Here is a 23,018-nt window from a genome sequence, read left to right on the forward strand (position 1 = left end):
TGTGAAAGAAATGGTTTTTAACTGTGTGAGATTTGAACTTCACATCTTTCAAGTGTGGAAGCATTAACACTCCAGTAGTGTTAAGCTTTTTATACCACCTGCTTCCCCTATTTTGAGTTCTGGTGATTTTCCTATGATTGCTTCCACTGGCGCTCTTGAAAATCTGTGCGTCAGCCCTTCAAATATGATACGACTGTATAACTGGATTAGCCATTGATCTGTGTACCTCTACAAGAATATTACCTTCTAATTTTTAAGATAAACCTTTTCACTGCATTTTCATGTTTCATTCGTCAGAAAGGATAAGACCAGGGCCAGGAGATTTTAGAAATTCGTTTTGTAAGATATGGAGCCAATAAGATAAGGAAATATGAGCTTTGGGCTGTATATCAAAAAGAATAAATATATGAAATGTATGTACACAATTTGCTCCTAAAAGTTCATTTCTCATTATAAAACTGTAGTGGTTTATTTTTTTTTTCTTTTTACCATTCACGCTTGATATAAATTCTCCATTATGTACTATGGTTACAGACATTAATTTGCTAGGCATTACATACACTACAAAGGCCAGCCTCCAGTTCAGCTGCATTAAATAGGTAATATATTTTGTTTAAAGTTTCAATTAAACCCAGGACCAGAAGATATATGGTCCCTGTGGGGAGTTTGAACATTTTCATGCCAGTGCTGGGATTGTCTAAGGATCATGCTTAGGTCTAGATGTTGCTTGCTTTCCTGGAAATACGATATGAGACAGTTGATTATATTTCACTGCTATTAAAACCACACGAGCCCACCTGTTACATTAATTCATACTTTTGCCAGTTTAGTGGTAAAGGAAAAGATTGAGACTTAAAAACTTTATTTTTAAATTGAGTTATAAGGAAATGAATATATTCAAATTAATACCTAATTATATCCTTATTCTCTGATTCCCAAATAATTTCAATGTGTTCTGCTTGAAAAATATGTTTTCTGAGGCTTCAATAGAAATAAATGAGAAAAAAAGTGTATATTTTACTCTCTTATTGGGCACTATCCACGGAGTGAATCTTTTACTCAGTAATAAATACGGGCTGGATTGTTCTCAGAAAATTAAAGTGATGCTATGTTATACTTGGAAAATTAACTAAATTTCGAATTCTGACATTCTTAAAAGATGCCAATTTTGATGACATTGAGATGAAACGGACATAATCACGAGGAAGAAGAAAATCTTGTATGAAGGATACAATCTTGAAAATCAATGTCAAGAAAACAATAAATTGTTGCACATATTTAGAATAGGCCAGTAATACAAATGAAGTTAAAAATTAAATACATTACTAATTGTACATACTTTGCTCTGTGTGTATTTATATCGGCTTTTCCTAATAGGTAGGGAAAAGTTGTTTCCTACATGAGAATCTTATTTAACTCCCGCATGAACTGTTACTTAGTTGTGATTTTATTTACACTGAGTGAAGCTATTGTCATATTCAAATTGAATAAAGCATTAAAATAGAACATGCAAAGTTTTGTTCCAGATTACAAGTCTTTTTTTTTGCCAACATGTAAATTATGAGTATGGGGTTCTGTGAGCTGTTGTAGAATCTTATTTTTAAGTATTCATTAAAAATAGAATGAATTTTTAAATTTTTGATATATCTTAGTAATTAACATTAATATAAAAATTTATAATATAAAATATATTATTCATTACATATTATAGAGACATATTGCTTGATCCAGGAATACATATGAAATGTAATCCTAAGAAGATGTGTATAAAACTGAAAATGCTTTTATTATTCTATTCTGATGTCTTCCTGCAAATATTTATACCCTATTTCTCTGAATACTATTATTTTCATTAATTCTTTCCAAGCTAGTATAACATTTACTCATTCTTTTTTCTTTTTTCTGGTGTAAGCTTTGGGTTTTTCTAAACACAATTTAGAAATTCCTTGCATATATTTTTAGTATTCCCTAAATATTTCAGTTGTATTAAGCCGTTTTATTTTATTGCATTGTAATTCTCTTGACGACAGTATTATATTTTTTGGGAGCGGATCATCACCTCCAACATACACAGGGACACACACACACACACACACACACACACACACACAGTCTCACTTTCTCTTTTTTTGGAAAATCTGAACATTTTATAGGATTGTCTCCAACATTTGTTGATTGATTGCTCTTAGTGATTTATTTCCTTGAAAACATAAAGGAAATTGATTAGCCTAGAGAACTTCAGGATCCCGAGTTGCAAAAAGAGACATAGTAACATAGGCTCCTGGCTATTTTCCAAGTTAAATTTTGATGGTACATCAGATGTTTCCGGTATATAACACTAGGTATTAGGAACCTTTTTAACTTTCACTGAAGTTTAACCTCTTTCTTCATGATTTGTGTTTTTACTTAATGAAACACATTTTCATTTTTTTCCCCTGCATTTCCTCTCTTTGCTTTAAAACTACCCTTTCTGGCTTCAAGGGTTTCCCCTTAAGTTTGGTGCTGTAAGGACTTGCTAAAGAATTACGTATTGAACCTTTTCATAACCCTCAGTTTAAGACTTGGATTATATTTCATTTACTTCCAATCACTCTGCCCCAAAGGAAGAAGTTATAATTGTTAAAGTCTGTTGTCAGATACTAAGTAGCCTTCCTAATTTCTGTAATCATTTTAATTTTTGTCTTTGTCTTTGCCTGCTCTGTTCACTACCTCTTAAGGATTTCCAGTCAGGACTAATATATCTAAGGTAACTGGACTCTGTCATCTTTATGATACCATAAGGCTGAGGAAGATATTAGGATGGAAATACAAAAGATTCACAAAATTTGACAGCCAATAGTTACAGCAAGTTTATGACATAAATAAATAAAGGCCAGACTCCCTAATGTTTCTATGTTAATGCTAATACCGTGAAGTAAAAAGTGAGAATTAAAATCACAGCAAGTTAAACTCTTGACGTAATAGGCTCCTGATGTCATGTGGTTCTGTCTGACCTATAGATTCTAGAAAAAGAAGTTACTTGGAAATTTTTCTTCAGTGACATACTAGGCAAAAATGTAACATCTAAATTCAAGTTGATACATAATGTGATCAATTATTTCTCAGATATTTATCAAGACTCTGTGGAGCCACTTCTGAACTTAGGTTGGAGGACAGATAAAGAGATGAAGTGTTTTCTCTCGGGCTCTACATATCTCATAGTCTAATTTAAGATCAGGAAGATTATAATTGGTGAGGTAAGTCCTATAGATACATTAAAAAGATGGGGGACAGACAGGAGTTGGAATAAATGAAGAATTGAGTATAATTTTAAATAGGAAAAGTCAATTTTGTAAAAACTGCCATCTTTATTTGATCCCTGGATTATAATTCAATAGCAATAAACATCTCAAAAATGTATCAAAAATTTGACAAAATCATTCTAAAGTTTATCTGGTAGACTTAACAGGAAAATAGAACCAAGAAGGTTTAGAGAAGAATAATGGGTGAGACTTGCTGTACTTAATATTAAAATATTAGTATCAATAGAAGCTACAGTAATTAGAGCAGTGTTGTCCTGGCATAAAAACAGAAAATCTGACTAGTAGGACAGAATGGAGACCCCAGAAACAGATCAAAATTTACTAAATCTTTATAGATAATAGATGTGGAATTAAATATGATTGAGGGAAGGGAGTTTTTATAAAAGCTGATCTGGGAGAATTGATTAAATGTTTGGAAACAATAAAATTAGATATCTGCCTCACACCATATGGTAAAATGTATTTCATGTGGAATAAGTAGCTAATTTTAATAACAAAACTATATAAGTAGAAGAGAATGTATGTCCCTATAATGGAGAATAATTTTGTGCAAAATAGATAGTGATTAAACTACAAAGGAAAAGTCAACTTGATTTGCATATGTAAAAATTAAAATAGTCTGAAATGAAAAGCTATTACCATCTTTTGCCTATTATAGGGAAAAGATAAATGTCTTAATTAAAAATGGTTTAAAAAATGGTTTAAAACCATTAAACAGTGACCCACAATTTTTAAAAATTGCTGGTTAAAATCTTATTTAAAAAAATTTGTGAAAATATATGCATTTCATTAGTTCAAGAATTCTATATATGTATTCTAAGATAATAAGATAAAAAATTTTTTAAAAAAGAAGGATGATAATTGCTGAAGTAGGTGTAGTACCTGCAAAAAAATTGGGAGGGGAATTTGAATACACAAACAATTGATCTTGAATGAGAAAATACAATTTTGGAAAATTTATCATATTTTTTAATATAGTTTTAAAATGCTAGAAGGAACCTAAATATTTAAAACTAGCAAAATATTTTACTTATAATTGATTTTTTTCAAAATATAAAATAAATTCTGGAAAAACACCAAAACTTTACCAATCACTATGAGTGATGGGATTCGTCTGATTTAATAAAATTATTATCTTTCAGATTTTCTACAATGAGTAGATATAATGTTAGTAATTAGATAATAAATATAAATATTTAAAAAAATTAAAGGATTAATCAGGACTTGGGCTAGTCAATCTTGAGTAGATCATCTAGAAAATCCATGAATATGACAGTTCCTTTTTAAACTAACTAGGATATTGTCACTGTTTTATGAAATGACTGTAAATTCCTGGACAGTGATGAATCTACAAATGATTATATAATTTAGGGGATTAAGGAGTTATTTAGTCTTAACCCCTCATTTTGTGGATGATAAACAAAGGTCTTGTCAAATAACCTGTTTGTCTATAACCATACAAAGTTTTAATGGAAAAGTAAGAATTAGAAACCCAGACATCTAATTACTCTTTTGGTATATAATTCATAATTCTGTGCTACATCATAATTATAAATAATTTCAACAGGTAGATGGACAAACCAAGTTAATCAATTAATTAAAATGTGTTTATTTCATTTTAAAATTATGTGGCAAAATTAGTTCCTAAGGAAAGAATTAAAAGTAACATATAAAAAAAAATCATAAACTTGAAGATGGGTAAAGTGCTCATTAAAAGAAAAATGACCAGCACAGAAAAACACTACTTATAAAAACCATCAGTATAAGACTTCCCTGGTGGCACATTGGTTAAGAATCCACCTGCCAATGCAGGGGACATGGCTTCAAGCCCTGGTCCAGGAAGATCCCACATGCCGCGGAGCAGCTAAGCCTGTGCGCAACAACTACTGAGGCCCGCGTGCCTAGAGCCCGTGCTCTGCAACAAGAGAAGCTACCACAGTGAGAAGACCGCGCACCACAACGAAGAGTAGACCCCGCTCACCGCAACTAGAGAAAGCCCGCGCACAGCAACGAAGACCCAATGCAGCCAAAATAAAGAAAACAAAATAAACCTGATATCTTAAATGGAATAGAAGCATTTCTTAAAAATGGAATGATTACGTTAGTGACCAGCCAAGTCCTTAAGCTGGGAGAGCTTAGAAATTAGACAGATTACCATAGAATGCCTGACCTTCAGGCAAAGTATCCTAAAACGCTTGCAATATTGACAATCAGATGCTTTCACCATATCAGCAGCAGAAAGCCTGCTAGAAATCATGCAGGGCTATTTTCTGAATGCTCCTGTTCTTTACAGGCCAGAAAAACGCTATAACCTATGTGAGCCCTTTTACAAAGGTAGCATTTCTGCCCAGTGTGCTGGTATCACTGTATTTTACAAACATTCTTCTGAAACTTTTAGAACTTCTCAACTTATAGCTAGGCACATGCAATTCAGTGTTGTTCACACCTTTTGCACTCATGTTCCATTGTTCACTGTGATTTTGCTCATAACCACTTACCATCTGTTTTATTATGTACTTGATAATTTTCTTCATTCTAAAACTTATCTGTGAAATCACATTTTTAAACACAGATTAAATGTAATTTATAAGTACTAAATTAAAAAAAAATTTTTGTGTTTCATGTGCACCTAAAAATCAAACTTTGGAAAATACTGATAAATATATTTCTCTCAGAAGATTGTAAGTACCATGAAGGCAGGAATGAATGATACCTCATTAGCCTTTAGGTTTACCATCATATGCATTATCCATGTTGGCTAACCTAAATTGATATGCAAGATATGCATTTAAGAATTTTTTTTTTTTTTGCCTGAGACATGTGGCATGCGGGATCTTAGTTCCCTGACCAGGGATCGAACCTCTGCCCCCTGCATTGGGAGCGTGGAGTCTTAACCACTGGACCACCAGGGAAGTCCCTATTTAAGAATTTTTAAAAAGAGATTTAAAAATTACTGTAAGAATTGAGAAAGGGGTGATTACTTTTGGTACATGTGGTCAAAAAAATTTTAAGTTGGGGAGGAGGGATAGATTGGGAGTTTGGGATTGACATGTACACATTGCTTTATTTAAAATAGATAACCAACAAGGACCTACTGTATAGCACAGGGAACTCTGCGCAATATTCTGTAATAACCTAAATGGGAAAAGAATTCAAAAAAGAATTGATACATGTATATGTATAACTGAATCACTTTGCTGTACACCTGAAACTAACACAACATTGTTAATCAACTATACTCCAATATCAAATAAAAATTAGGGCTTCCCTGGTGGCGCAGTGGTTGAGAGTACACCTGCCAATGCAGGGGACACAGGTTCGTGCCCCAGTCCGGGAAGATCCCACATGCCGCTGAGCGACTGGGCCCGTGAGCCGTGGACGCTGAGCCTGCGCGTCCGGAGCCTGTGCTCCGCAACGGGAGAGGCCACAACAGTGAGAGGCCCGCGTACCACAAAAAAATAAAAAAAAATAAAAAATAGGGAATTTGGAGGGTGGAGGAATTGCATAAGGTGGTCAAAAGATACAAACTTCCAGTTATAAGACAAAGACGTACTAGGGATGTAATGTACAACATGATGACTGTAGTTTACACTGCTATATGATGTTTTTGATTAGGGAGTACATCCTCAAAGTTCTCATAACAGGGAAAAAAGCATTATTTTGTATCCATCTGACATGATGGGTATTAACTGACCTTATTGTGGTAATCATTTCACAATATATATGTCAAGTCATAATGCTGTACACCTTAAACTTTTACAGTGCTGTATGCCACTTAAATATCTAAATGAAGCTGAAAAAAAATAGGGAATCTAAACTGAATCTTAACATAGAAATATATTCTCTTGAGCAAGGGCAGGAGAAACAAAAGGTAACACTAGCAGATAGGGGTAGTATGTACCCCTACATGCTCTATTCTTTATCTGGTAGCTGGAGCTGTCCAGTAACTTGAAACATGAAAATGAGTGAGATCTGGACTCTTACATCATCAATAATCCAGCTTTCTTTCCTTTAAGGAGTTAGTCTTTGCCTGGATTATTTAGATTCAGGGCTTTTTAGGGAGGAAGAGTGACATTATTTGTTCTACATCTGAAACTGGTTTATATCTGCCTGAAGCCAGCCTGGAGACATTGAAATGCCTTTTGTCTGTGAATGAATTGGAAATAAATCTGGGTGATGAACCTGATCACTACATCATCACACTGCAGATCTTTGAATTCTTACGAAAGTACCTCTATTATGTCATTTTTGTGTGTTTGTATGTAGGGTGAGAAAGAAAAACAGTAATCATTGCTTCTTTCCTCCTGGGTAGTATAAACTTTTTTTTTTCTATTATTGTAAGTTAAGAAGAATTATAGTACCAGAGAAGATGACTTAACCCTCCTCCCTCTACCCCATTCCCGATCAAGTATCTTCATTCCCTTTCTTATTGAATTTATTGAACTTTCTTTTCCTGTGGCCATTTCCTTAATGGAATTTTTATGATTTTAATATTTTAATCAAGCTTGAAGGATTACATGTATACCATTCTCTCCTAACTGAATCCACTGATGGCATTTTTTGCAGTTATTTTATCCCTTCTCTAATTTTTATAGTATTTGGACAGAGTGGAATAGTAGAAAGAAAAAGAGAGAATCCAGTCTAAATCCTGAACCTGTCATTTGCTTGTTTTTGAACACTGAGCAAGTTGGTTAAGCTCAATAATCCATAGTCACTTCGTTTGTAAGGTGAGACCAATACTAATTAGAGTGTAGGAATAATGTAAAAAGTATAAAGATAATGGGGGGGGGGAGTGGGATGGAGGCCCAAGAGAGAGGGGATATATGTATACATATAGCTGATTCACTTCATTGTACAGCAGAAACTAACACACCACTGTAAAGCAACTATACTCCAAAAAATATATATATATAATACTTTAGTAGGTATTCGATAAGTAATAAACTTTATATAGTAGGTAGCTTGATGCATTGGCAAAAAGTATGGGCTTTCGAGGCATTCACACCTTTTAAGATAGGATTGTTAACTGTTCAAGTGACTTATTATTCACAAATGAGTGTTCTAACCCCTTGTATGAATTAGAAATGAGAAATGTGAGGCTCCTACCTTGGCAGTGCCAGGGAAATAGCAGGTACTTGGGCTTGTATTGTTTGTTGAATCTTTATTGAGTTGCATTTTAAACACATTTAAATTCATCCATGATCATTTTCTTGCATTTTAGGTTTTGCATCTTGATTTTATTACCACTTTTATGGGCTGTTTTGTGTTAAGGTTAACCTTAGGACTAAAGTACATCTTATATGCTACATATTTCCATCTTAATAATTGAATAAAGTATGAGGCAGAAACGTTTTTAAAGGTCAACCATGGATTATTATTGCTCTTCCTTATTCCTTTAATTCAATAGAGAAGCCCAAGGCAAAGTGAAATGAACTTGATGGCCAGTGTGTCATAAGCTAGAAAACAATTTTCCGTGAGTGAGGCAGAGTATAATTTTCACCTGAGCTAGAGACTTGGAAAGTTTGTGACTGTTCACTACCAACAGGTTAGCAATGCACTGAGGTCAGGTCGTCCTGGGTTTGAATTGCAGTTTTACCACGTTCTACATTTATGGTTTTGTGTGTTTGATGTAGCCACTGTGCTTTTCAATTTTCTTATCTGTAAAATCCAGGTAATTAAGGATGTTCCGTAATTTAAAAAATGAGATACATAAGCAACTAATGTAGAGATTGAAAATCTGTTTCATCTCATAAACCTAATTTGAAAAGTTAGTTAGTACTGGCTGAATGAGGGTGATGCGTTAAGGCCCCTTGTGGGGCTAAGTGAGAAAACATTCTGTGTGCCCAAAGGTATAGAGTGGGAGGAGTGGCTGCATGTAAGTCAGACATCTGCTCCCTATAGCTTGCTACCCTATTTTGTAATAAACATTCAATGGATGTTATTGTCCGTGTTATCACTGAGATGCACTGAATGGTTACATGAAGTTTTTCTAAGTTGTAATGAATAGTACCTAAGTAAGCTAGTGATTTACATTTTTCATAGACTTGCCAAGATGCATTATGGCATTATATTTCTTATTTGTGGTCCTTTGGTATTTCCCCACCTCAAAAGCTTTACAACTTAATAAGTTGCTTGTGAGTTCTTACTGAACAAAATAGTTCAACCTAAGTAGTTAGCAAATTAATAATATTTCATTTCAAAATGATTTTTAATCATGATAGATTTCTGACTTGGAAAAAAATAGCACTTTCTGAAATGATTTTTAAAAAATCAGACACTTAAATATAAAGATATGAATCTCGAAAGCACTCTGGAATTGGGGTTCTCCTGCACTCTCTTTCTGTACAGGTAGCTTACCTGTTACTATTCTACAAGTTAGTTGAATTTTTAATAAATGAAAAGTAGAAGCCATATTAAATGCAATGATTGTAGAACTTCTAAAAAGTGATCTATGAGCACTTGAAGACCCAAAGTAGAATTTCAGGTCAATTCCAAATAGAACCTATAATGCAGACCCATCTTTCAGCTCTAACTCTGAAATTAGTATGTGTTTTCTTCTGGCTTTAGAATCCCTTTTAGAGATAAATAGTTGGATTTGGTTTATCATTAATTGCTTTACAATTTTTAATATTCAGGATTGTGCATCTTTTCTGTTATATAAATCATATCTAGTATCATTTTAGTATGAAGAAGTGGTTCACTCTCCCTAAGGAAAATTACTATTTGTTTTGTTTGGAAATATTTATTAGTTCAACATGCCAAAAAGAAAATTTATGACATTGTTTCACTTATTAGGAGATATTATAATTAAAAAATATAATTATCGCAGAAACATGTAAAAATTTTTTTAAATCCATGCCTAATCCTACCACTCTAACAACTATGAATATTTTGTATATTTTATTCTAGTTTTTGGTCTTTGCTTCAGGATTTCTTGCATCTCACCCTGAGCATTTGATTAAATCTAACCAAATTCTTCTTAAATGCGAACACATTTTAAGCTTTAGGACGAAAATATTTTTTTGAGCTATCATTTTTATGATAATATAGTTTAGTGACTTTTCTCAGAACTAGAAACACATAGATGTGTGTGAGTGGTACCTACATTTTTATGCATGTTACATATAATTTGTCACCAATATTTTTACTAACCGGTCAAGCAAAGGGCACTCAAAAGGTCAGGAGGCGCAAATCAATTCAATTCATCAGACATATTTCTATTGACAGCGCTGTGCTAATGCACAGCTAGCTCTTCCTCTGAAGCAAAGATGTACAACCAGTGTGGGTAACACATTTAGGAAAGCCTCTGATTATTCCTCTAAATGGAAAAAGCCATGATAATTATGATTAGTTAAGCTATAAAAGTCTGCTTGAAAAATAATGCAGGTCACCAGTCTGTTGCCTGCTCTCAGAAATTAAGTAGCTTCAACATTTGCAGTGTTTATTATAACTATAATATTTAACTTAAATACACAAATCATCTTAAAATATACTTTTACCATCAGGTGTATATTCTTCCATACTATGAGCATAGAAGGGAGAGGGGGATGATAATAAGCGGGCAACTGATACACTTTTGGCTTTATTTCCAATTTTTTTCTCTTGCTTGGCTGTTAGTGAAATGCTATTTGGTGGGCAAAGTTTGTGTAATTTGAAAGTAACAGCTGATGGCTGAAAGGCCCTAGACTAGCTTTGCACATGGTGATGGGCGTGCTAAATAACTGTCATGTATTCACTGGATTTTCCAAAGGAAACTGGTAAATTTTATTTACTCATTAAAATATAAAATGCAAATAATTTCTGAAAAAAACTAAAATCTAGCACCAATGCTTAAACCCAAATATTTTTAACTCCTTCATTTAATCTTACTTTTCTCAACAAGGGTGTCAACCTTAGAGGGTAGGACCTTGAACTTCTGTTGTCTGGGTCCTGCATAATACTCTCCAATTAGTAGTTATTCTGTAAATACTTGAGTGTCTGAAGGAATGAATGAATGTGAATAAATAAGAACGAATGATTGTACATAAGAAAGACACAACCTTAAAAATAAAAAAGAAATGATGACAAAGCACATATTCTTGGGAGTTAGATGTTTCTAAGTTAAAAAAAAAAATCAAACCTTTATCATGTACTGCATTTTTGACTTTTAGGCATTTCACTTAATTTCTCCAAACACAAGTTTTCTCATCTGTGAAATAGACATGATGGTGACTTCTGGGGAATCAAATGAGGTAACGGATGAGAGTACTTGCCACAGAATCTGAAAATGTGTGGAATATAAACAGGATGATGTGATCTGTTGCAAATGTTCTTGCAAAGCTGTATCCTCATACTGATTTTCATGATTCTCTTGCCAGGTGAAGCATACATGCGACTAAGCAAGCTCCCTGAGGCAGAGCATTGGTATATGGAATCACTGAGATCCAAGACCGACCACATCCCTGCTCATCTTACCTATGGGAAACTGCTTGCTCTAACAGTGAGTAACTCCCTTTCTCACCCTTTAGAAACTGGTTCTGCCTATGCAGACTGAGACAGATAGGGTTTGAGGTACTGGTTCCTGGCCAGTTAACCCAGATTGTTAGGATTTCATGATGATAATACTAAGTTAGAACTCTGTACAGAAAAATATAGAAAAATGCATTCCTTTGGCTATGGGGTTTGCCATAGATAAAATATGTATCCTTGATGTAACTTAACTGAAATGTATAAATGGAGAACTCCAAATGTGTGATTATATAATGAACTTGTCAAAATAACAATATTTGTGTAACGACTATGTTCTCCAAGCCAGTGTTAACCCCAGATTGGCTATAATGTGGAATTAAGTCTGATTCTTTCCAAAAAGCCAGCATTATATAAGATAACTGCGTGTGTGTCCGTCACTGTCACCTAGAATTCCTACTAATTGGAAATCATTCTGTAAGAGAAGTGGAGCTATCGTTTGGCCACCCACTATGTGACAAGCTCTCTTGGCCACATTTCTGTGAAAGTGGTATTATTCGAAGCATAAGAAATTGTTGATATTCTACCTTTGTGACTTACAAAATCTGTAATTTTATGTGCCGCAAAGCAATGTTAATGTTTTTATTTTATACAATCAGGGATTGTTCAAAATATTTAAGTAACTTTTCACCCAGCTAATAAATGGTACAACTAGCCTCAATCCTAATATGAATCTCTTATCTGTGTTATTTTAGTTATATCCCTTAATCTCTCTCCAATATTACTAAAAATAAATGAGCACTAGCAAAACGTAGAGCAAACGGTCAGGAAAGTGATTGCTAAGTGAATTCGTAGAAGCGTGTCTTATAATTATTTTAAAATAATCACATTTTTATTTCCCACAGAAGATGATAAGCTAAACACTTAAAAGTATTATGTATCCATTCTAAGATACCACTAAAATGTTACTAAAGAGATTATATAGGCAGACTAAGTAACCAGAAAACATCCCACTAAAAAATATCTAGATATGCCTAATGAACTACAACAGATATGCTCTTAATGCATGGCTGAGCTCAAGGTGTAGACAGAGAATTTCCCAGGGATGGAAATGAAGCAGTAACTAAACACCGGAACAGTAAACAGTAGGCTGTTCCTACAGCTGATTTGGGGTAGTTTACCAGTTGCAACAACCCATGGGAAGGAGCTTATTGTTTGTTTTCCTTCTTGTTGGAATAAGAGACAAAACCTTGGACCAACAGAAAGCCAGGAATTAGATGCCTAAATAAAGCAGGAAAGTTCATATCCTCAGTGAAAGGATAATGTAGAAAAAGTTCACATACTGATACAAGAGGGCAGCATGAAAGTTTGTCTGTCTCAGCATGGAATCTGAAATCTTTGCAGAGAATTTGTCACTATCATCCTCCCTTTACCAGGCTTTGGGTTTTCGAATTTACTTTACTTGAATGATCGGGGAATTCCTAGGCCAAGAAATTAAAGTCAGTCCACTAAAATCTCTAGCTGAAGACATTACTGAAGGTGTCCTCTGAAAGAACACAGTTAAATCTAGAAGGAGTTACTAAGTGGGGAGGGAGCAAAAAGACTGGGGAACAAAGAAATGGTGTAAACTTTTACTCAATAAAACTATTGAGAAGGAATAACCTCACAGGAACAATCAGAATGGGAGGGGAGATGAAATTTAAGCTGATTTTTGGAAGTCAGAAAGTAGAAAGAGGTATTACAACTGATTCGTCAGAACAGAGTAAACCACCATCTAAACGGAGTTTGGAACGGGATAACAGTGAGAAGAAAGCTGGAGAGACCCAAGACGTGGCGGCAGCTGGCATAGAAGAGAGTGAGTTAAGGAGTATAAAATAGGGTAATCAGTTCTAACTTACATATGCGGCAGTCAAGTTTCTCCCCATGTGCACAGTGCTAGCCAGCAGGCACTCACCTCCAAGTGGGGAAGGGATGCTCACGGTGGTGGAGCAGTTGGGTGAGAGAGCTCCATGACTCAGGAACAGCTTGCCCAGTCAAAGGTGGAATGCAGAGGGGACTGAAAAGAGGATTGACTGAATGTTTTCCAGTGGAGTACTCAGATTGTCAGTACCGCTCCCCTGGCACCCACAGAACACAAGCTACACAAAGTTCATACCCCCTCAGCAACGCATATACACACACCTCCCCTCCCAAGAAATGGTTGCATTCTTATCTGGAGAAACTGAATCACTGTAGGGAAAAGATTTCCGTATACCTACCTTTGGAGGTCCCTGAAAATGAGTAGCTCCCAAACCAGACAAACAAAAGTGACTCCAGTCTAGAAAGCATACTTATGCCTAAGGAGTTCATTCAGCTTTTATTACTTTTAAATAACAATGGGCAACCAAGGACCATCAGTCATATTAGGAAAGCCTCAAATGTAAAAGATTGGAACTGAAACAAGTGATTAGCAAAAGGAAACTGGAGGAAACAAAAGAAAAAAAATCCTTAGAGATGGTAATATAGCATTTTGTGAAGTGCAGGATGCCATAAAAAAATAAATAATGAAAAAACAAGAAAGAGCTTTTAGAAGTTAAAAAAAAAACGATGGCAAAACAATTTTCATTTGAAGTATAAGAAAATAAAGGTGAGTAAATGTTTTCATACCTAAACATAAAGATGAAGAAAAAATATATGAAAGAAGAAATTATGAAATAAATTAATATGGGGGCCCCAAAAAAGAAGGAACAGAGAAAGGGAAAGAACATTACTTAGAATTGGAGGGTATAAGTTGCCGTTTTGGCCATCTATAGGATCATGATATGTCTAGTTTAATCAGTTAGAAAAAAATATTTTACCTTATGAAAACCTGTTCCACTTCCTATTCTGATAGGCTGGTAATTCACACAGCTCCATATAAAAATGGAATTCATATATAACTTGGGCCTCAGCTACTGTATTTAAGATGTCCTTATAGAATTCAAATGGAAACATTTTTAATTAGATTGAGAAATGGCCACCTTCAAAGAATCTAAAAGTTTCAAATGCCTGATTTACCTCCCTGCCAAAAAAATCATTTAGAAAAAAAAAAAAAAACTGAATGCTTAAATGTACTTAATTCTGAATATACCTAGATTGTGACACTAGTTTGGATATAGAAACTACGTGTCTTTTAAAAATTTTTTTCCTTCTTCTTTACACGCCTGAATTATTTAAGTTTCCTGTACCAAAAATATGGTTTTCCAGGCTGCTTTATTTTTCAGAAGGTATTTTTAAAAACAAGATTTAGCAGTTTTAATTTACTGAAACATATGGAAGGAAGGGAAGGAAAGACATGTATTACAATCAAATTTTAATCCCTCCCCCCCCAATCAAGAGAACTTTCATAGTTTCCAACTTGCTGATTAGATGAAATACAAATCCTATTATGGAATGGCTTAAACTCAAAGTGCCAAAAACTCCACAACCATCCTTAACAGTCTCTTTTTGAATTATGAGATTTGGCAAATTTCTGATCCCAGTGGATTGCTTTTGTCTAATTTTGGGTTTCTTGGCCTGATAATATGCCATTGACTTAACATGGAATTGGCAAGGTAGAAAATGCCACACTTTTGACTTCTGAACGCTTTAAATATAAAATATTATAAAATGGAATTGGCTATTACTCTCAAGGGAAGAAGAATAGAAATGGGATTGTGTTTTTACTGTTCCATCAAAACTGACCAAAGGCAAAATATGTAAAACTGACGTGCAACAAAATTAGACTTAGACTATAGAGTAGGACTTCATATAAAGAATTATATTTTTCTGAGACAAATTAGACAAAAAATTGATTATTGGTGCTTTTATTATAGCCAGTGGAATGATTCACTCAAAGCATTTTTGTACGAAATTTTCTTTAAGAATTTGTAGTATTTATAGTATTTAGAAAACTTCAAAAAGATTTGGAATTTCCCAGAATGCTCTGACAAATTCCATAGATCAAATCCTTTTTTATTTCTTTGGCAAAAATGTCCCTTTCCTCTCTCTACCTGTTCAAATTTTATTTCCTCTGTGAAGTCTTGCCTGAGTCTTTCAAGCAATTATTTTTTTCCTTTCTCTGTGCTTCCATGGCACTGGTTTCAGTATCTCTATAATAGCACATTTTAGATTGAATGGCAGACATAAATCTATGTCTTTTGACCCTGGACATGGGACAGGGGCTGTCTTAACTTATCTTTTTATATCTTTAGTATATGGCTTTCAGTATCTTGATAACTATCCCTGTACCCTCCTTTTGCATTTCCCTTGTTAAGTTACATAAGGGCTGGGCATAGGTCATTTTTCCCCCCCAGTTTTATTTAGATATAATTGACATATAGTACTGTATAAGTGAAAGGTATACAGGGTGCCTGACTTTTGAATATTTCTCTTTCCCTAGCCTGATTCTCATGTCCTCATTAGTCCCTTCATTTTGTCAACACATGTATTGAGATTTGTTAATCCATGCTAGGCATCACTCTAATTCCCAATGATATATACTGAATAAATGGATGAGAGTGGCATGATTGTAGAGTGGATACAGTGTAATCTTCTAAGACCCTGGAAGGGGAGGTGGTCACAAGAAGATTGTACATCTCTTGAGTGCCTGTGATTGATATATGTTATTTCATGAAGCTTTACAACGAGTACTGTCCTCTTTTTATAAATGAGGAAACTGAACTTCAAAGATTTAAGGAATGTCCCCCAAAATAAATAAGCTACTAAATAGTAGAATTGGATACGTCCTCAAGGATTTCTGACTTAGCATCATTAATTTTCATTCTATATTAAATAATTTTGTGTGGAGCTTTTTCCCCCCTTTTATACTTGATCAGAGATTCTAAAAGGAAGTTAGTGCTCCTGCCTCCCCATTTTTTTTTTAACTAAATTTATTTTTTATTTTTTGGCTGCGTTGGGTCTTTGTTGCTGCACGCAGGCTTTCTCTAGTTGTGGCGAGCTGGGGCTACTCTTCAATGCAGTGCGTGGGCTTCTCACTGAGTGCATGGGCTTCTCATTGCGGTGGCTTCTCTTGTTGCAGAGCACGGGCTCTAGGCACGTGGGCTTCAGTAGTTGTGGTGCGCAGGCTCGGTAGTTGTGGCGCACGGGCTTAGTTGCTCCGCAGCATGTGGGGTCTTCCCAGGCCGGGGATTGACCCTGTGTCCCCTGTATTGGCAGGCAGATTCTTAACCACTGTGCCACCAGGGAAGTCCCATCCCCATTTTTTATAACTTATTTTTGGACATTACCTCTAAATGCTAGCTTAGTTTGAATGGGTAAATGCATTTTTATTATTAGGCGTCATAGGTCATTAACTAAGAGTTTTGGCTATTGGCAAAACTTTTAACTTTTAACATTAACTTTTGTCTATTGGCACTTTGGGGTCCTACATTACAGCTCAAACACAAATGTTCCAGGGTACCCTAGAGAATAGTTAGTTCTGCTTTAGGGTCACTGTTAACCTCCATGGTTACATATAGTTGGGCCTGGGTGACATCTCTTTAGAATATATGGAACTTTCATACCAATATCATATCCAATTAAAATACTAAACACAAGCTGTCTTTAAAATTGATTTATTCCTTGTTTGAACTTTGTTACCTAGGGCTAATGCCATGAATTTAAGATCGGGCATGCATTAAGAGAGAAAAGAAGGAATAACATTTCCATTATTATGGTGTTTCAGATGGTTTTATAGTTGTTTCTAAACCCATGTGTGTTCTCTAGTTGTGTGTACATCCTTACTTTGATTTTTTTTTTTTTTGGTCCTCCTTCCTTTTGTCTTTGTTCAGTTTATTTCAGCCAAATATTTTACAGTTTTTGTGAGCCAGTAAAATTAATATTGACTTAAATTGTAATAAAAGCAACTTGGCTGTTAGCGTATTTTCCAGATTTAAGTTAGTAAAAGAGAAGGAAGGATATGGGAGACTCTGACAGTAATTCTTGATACAGCAAACCTTTATTTTGGCTACTGTATGGAAATACTGAGCCAGATTTCCGTGTCTAGCCAAAGTTAATTGGGCTACATAAAACTCCAGTTGTGAAAGTACTTGAAGTTCCATGGAAGAGTTCCATACCCCAGGCTAAAATGGTGTCAGTGTAGTCTACCTGGAGCGCAGCGCTGTGTGTTTCCTTGGGCCTTTTGTCATAATCATTACTATTTAGAGCTGAGATTATTTTTCCATTTGCTCCTCTTTAAAGCAAAGCTCTTCCCATTTTGCACGTTGACTAACATTTAGGTTCCTTTGTTTTATTATAATCACTGCACAGTCATGTTTAGATTGGAGGGAGCAGGGAACAAAAAATTTTCCTGTGACTCTCACTGAATGATTATTATGGATATATACCATTGAAGTTGCAAATTTATTCCGTGAAAAAAGAAGGCATATATCACATATATCATGCTACTGAAATATTGGATAACATATAGAAGAAAATTTAATTTAATATAGTGCTCAGCTAAACATTTTATATGAAATTGCCTCATCTAAACTAAATGATTTAGCATTCTGGATGTTATTGTATTATTTTTATTCTGAAGCATAATGAATCTGATAGTTCTTTTCTATGCATTTTGATATACAGAATCAATCTTTTTTTTTTAATTGAGGTATCTTTATAGAATCGATCTTGTAATTACACTATTTGTTGCCACCGAGTGACCTAGGAATCCAAGTATCTCCAAAGTATTCCAGAGTTTTATTCTGTTTTTTTATGTCAGTTACTAAAAGTCATTGTTACAGATATTTTCTTTTGCCGGAAGTAACATTATGCTCAGAAATAATATTCTCAGAATAATAATATTCTCAGAAATAATAAAATCAAAATACTCAAATTCTCAGGCATTGAAGGTCATGTGGAATAATTCTACCTGCTTTATATCTACATATCATGATGCTATGTTTGAAAAGAAATGTTAGCTTTTTACTTAGGGGTAAATAGGATGCTGCTGCTTTGAAACTAACTTAAACTTCATTGTTATTTTGTTTGGTTTCTGTATTTGGTCTGTAGTTAACATTTAGTGCAATTTAAATAGCCCAGCAAAAATAAATAAATAAATAAATAGTCCAGCAGGCTCAGGCCTCAAAATCCCCCAGGACTCTGCTATCCCATGTTATTGGAGAAGCCGTATGCCCTTAAATATAGCTTGGCTTTCTTGCAGGACTCTAAAAAAGCAATCCTTTATAAAAACCTGAATTCAATATACATTTTCTGAACCTGAACGTTGTGTCATGTTCTGTAATAAACAGTGGTGATACACAGACCAGCAGGGCGTTTCTTTGGTCTCAAGAAGACCTCAGTGTATTCTCTTTAGGGGAAATTATAACAACTATCTATAGTTGCTTCAGTGGTGGGCTACCATGCTTAAGACTGGTGGAAATAGTTTTTGTTTCAGAAAGGACAATTATGTAGGTACCTTAATGTTGTTTTCTTTTTAATTTTTATCAGAGGCATGGGATTCCACACCACTTAGTAGGTATTTTTCTCCCACTTTGCAGTCCTTTAATTTGTTACATGAGCCCATTGATACACGAAATGACTTGGTATCACGATTTCCAGCTTGTTATCCTTTCTGCTACATCATGTTGACTCTCCTGTCATGTAATCAAGCATGAACACATTTTAATGTGAGCTAAACTCTGTTTGTAATTTATGTTTTATATTTTCCTAGTTCGATCATTGTTTAAAAGAAGAAATTTTGAGTATCTTTCCTTGTTAAAGCAGCATCCTTGTCTAAGCCCCTGTTTACCTTTGAAAAAAGTGGTACTGACCGCATACATTTTCAAAAGCAAGTATCTTTCCTCCCAAGGGGTTGGATCAACACTTCACAAAAAAAAGTTGCCTATTTTTTCCTGTAGCCTCTGGTTGTGTATACATATGTTCATACACACAGATATACACACACACACACACACAGAGGCATATATATAAAGGAAGCCACGTCTGTTCTAAGATGTGAAAGTTTTCATTTTTGCAGCCTCGTAAATAGGTTTATCAGCCCATCCATGAACATGTTTACAAACCCATGACATTTTGGCCATTCCCCCTTATATTCATCTACTTTGCATATGAGGCCGCTTGGGCCTCAGCAGCCTGAAGCATGACATCTGCAGACTTGTAGATTTTATCCTTAGTTTTTTATTAAAATTATACTTCTTCCAAACAATAGTTCATTCTGAGTTCAACTTTTTTTTTTCCCTAAGACCTGAGCTTCTAGGACCATCTGAATTTCTCATTCATTTCCTATCTCCCTTGACATCAATCCTCATCTCTTGCTTTCCTACCTAAAAAGAATTAAATATTACCTACAGGGTGGCCCCTGACCCTGCCGCTTCTGTGATCAGGTTAATCACAGTATTTCCTGTAGTTAGCTCGTACTCTTTATCATGCAATAAACTAGACATTGTGAATATGCTATTCTAATATTTCTCACATAATCCCACGATCTAGGTACCTACTCTAGAGATGAGGAAACTGTGGTTCACAGAGGTTCAGACCTGTGTCCAAAGCCTCTTGCATTATACTCGGTTTTTCTGAAAGCTGTACTTAAATTTCTCTTTAACCTTTTGTTAATTATGATCAAATATGGATGTATGTTGCCTTGTGCGCATAAACGCCTAACTTCAAAATGTGTAAAAATTGATTTTTAAAGAAAATCTTTATTCAGTTTTTAGATTTTCTTATAATGCAGTTCTGAAGTGAAAAGACAACTTCTATGTATATCATTAAATTAAAGAAGAATTTTAACATGGGTAATTCAAAAAAGGATTTAGGTATCTATATATGTGAAGTAACAAGAAAACAGTAACAGTGAAGTTGAAAGTTGAATTTTTAATTTAAATACGGTTTACATGGTGTACCTTTTATGGTGTATCGTTTCTCTTGTATTTTAAGTCTTGAAGGAAACATGATATTCCAAACTGAAGGGGAGCACAAGGTCAGGTGCCTGAGTGAAGTGACTGCTGACCTTTACCTGGTTAACTTTTAACTGGTAGATAGTGAGTTGAAGCCAGAACGCCTGAGCACATACCGGCCTACAAATTTATTTAATAAATGTATTTATTTCTTCTCACAGTGAAAAGCATAATTCCTTTAAAAGACTTAAAATTGCAGGACTCTTATTTCTGAGGTGTAATTGAGGCTCTTTGTCAAAAGTGACAGGATGGCGTACGTTCTTGAGCTGACACTGTAATTCAGTGTGCATTGTAGTAACAGTACTTTAGGTGGAAGATGGTAACATGCAAGAGGATTGACACTTAATATGACCCTTTGGTCCCTTTGACGTTAACCATGTGGCACTGGGTTTAAGATGGGCACTGGCCATTAAATAATGCCATGTATTATAATGCCATATAATGGAAAAATAGGTAGTGTAATTGGTAGATGTAATGGTCAGTCTGGGAAATTTTTGTCCCTGAGCAATGGAACTGAAAGATATTATCCACTGTAAAGTTTGTTCTATTTCTCATTTGGGGGGATGAAACAACACTAGCTAGAAGAAGAACAGAATTTCCATCTGCTTGAATCAGAAATTTACTCACTTTAAGCAGAAAATTACTGATCAGGAGTATTTTATTTTAAGGTATCTTTGCATATCTCAAAGAGATTACCTCAGTAGAGGTAAAGGATTAAGTTGAAATCTATTGCTTTGGCTAAAGGTAGTTTTCCTGAAGGTGTCTGTTTTTCTCTTTCCACCCAGGATGTGCATTTGCCACAAGTGGTAATTATCTTCTCCACTCTGTTTCCACTTGTATGGAAGAGGGGTCCTCCATCCTCTCCCCCTCACCACTTCAACAGTTCTCAACCTATTTATATAAATAACTGTGTATACATGGCACTTATTAAATTTGATACCTTTTAATTATAACAAAGCTGATTCAAATAGTAATGCTACATGACAAGGATTGCTTTTACTTGATTATAAGATGGGGAATTTCAAATATGGTGAAGTTTAAGGGTACCAAGAAGATTTTACCACTGCCATTATTGCTTTGATAGTTTCTATTAAAGCAGTATTCCCAGAAGGTACAAAATACATTCCCTGAGTGTATTCCATAGACATTAGCACGTCTGGGTGTTCCTTAGAAAAAATTAAGTAACCAAATAGTGTGGGAGAAACTGTAATAATTTTCCTAGCTCAGAAGTCTTCTTTGTCTGAAATTAATACTCTAGCTTTCTTTTGATTAGTGTTAGCCTGGTTTATCTATATCTGTCCCTTTGCTTTACCGATCAGCGTCTTTATCTTTAAAGTAGATTTATTGTAGACAGCATATAGTTGGGCCCTTTATTATTATCATTATTCACTATGACAATCTCTATTTTTTAATTGGTACATTTAGACCATTCATATTTAGAGTGATAATTGATATATTTGAATTAATATCAACCAGGTTTGTAACTGTTTTCTATTTGTTACCAAAGGCTTCTTCCTTCTGTTTTTTTTCACCTTATTTTTTTTATTGTAGTAAAAAAAGAAAACAAAAATTTCTGTCATAACCATTTCTAAGTATATAATACAGTAGTGTTAACTATGTGCACATTGTTTTGCAACAGATCTTGCAAAACAACTTTTCATCTTGTAAAACTGAAACTCATTACCCATCGAACAAGTTTTCAGGTTTTCACTGTTGAATATGATGTTAGCTATAGGTTTTTCACATATGGCCTTTATTATGTTGACATAATTTCCTTCTATTACTAGATTCTTGAGTGTTTTTTATCATGAAAGGTTATTGAATTTTGTCAAATGCTTTTCCTGCATCAATTGAGATGATCATGTGAATTCCCTCAGTTTTTATTTGTCCAAAAAGTCTTTATTTCTACTTCACTTTCTAAGGAAAATTTTGCTGGATATAAAATTCTAGTTTTGTAGTTTCTTTCTTCTCTCAGCATTTTCAGTGTTTTACTCTACTGCCTTCTTGCTTGATGATTTCTGATTAGAAGTCCAATGAAATTCTTAACCTTGTTGATCCATTGGTAAGGTGTTTTTTTTTTTCCCCTCTGACTTTAAGATTTTCTCTTTGCCTTTAGTTTTCTACAGTTTTTACATACTCTGCCTAGGCTTATTATTTTTGGAATTTATCTGGCTTAGTGTTTTCTGAGTTTTCTGAATCTATGGTTTGGTGTCTTTCATTAATTTTGGAAAGTTCTCCACCATTATTACTTTAAATATTTCTTCTGCTCTCTTGTCTTTCTTCCCCTTCTGATATTCTAGTTACTCACGTGTTACATGTTTTGAAATTTTCATATAGTTCTGGGTTGTTCTGTACGTTT

General features: G+C 34.5%; 1 protein-coding gene across 2 annotated transcripts in view; it reads left to right on the forward strand.

Annotated features, from left to right (window-relative positions):
* The window catches only part of TMTC2 (transmembrane O-mannosyltransferase targeting cadherins 2), a 429,464-nt gene that overhangs the window by 274,096 nt on the left and 132,350 nt on the right, over positions 1-23,018 (forward strand). For both annotated transcript variants that reach the window (XM_027107120.1, XM_027107119.1), the window contains exon 8: positions 11,660-11,781. In XM_027107120.1, coding sequence (XP_026962921.1) covers positions 11,660-11,781 — 122 coding nt within the window. The remainder of the gene's footprint in view (positions 1-11,659; positions 11,782-23,018) is intronic.

This window comes from Aethalodelphis obliquidens, unplaced genomic scaffold (genome assembly GCF_003676395.1).
Source record: "Aethalodelphis obliquidens isolate GAN/ISIS:26980383/991018 unplaced genomic scaffold, ASM367639v1 scaffold8, whole genome shotgun sequence".
NCBI lineage: Eukaryota > Metazoa > Chordata > Mammalia > Artiodactyla > Delphinidae > Aethalodelphis > Aethalodelphis obliquidens.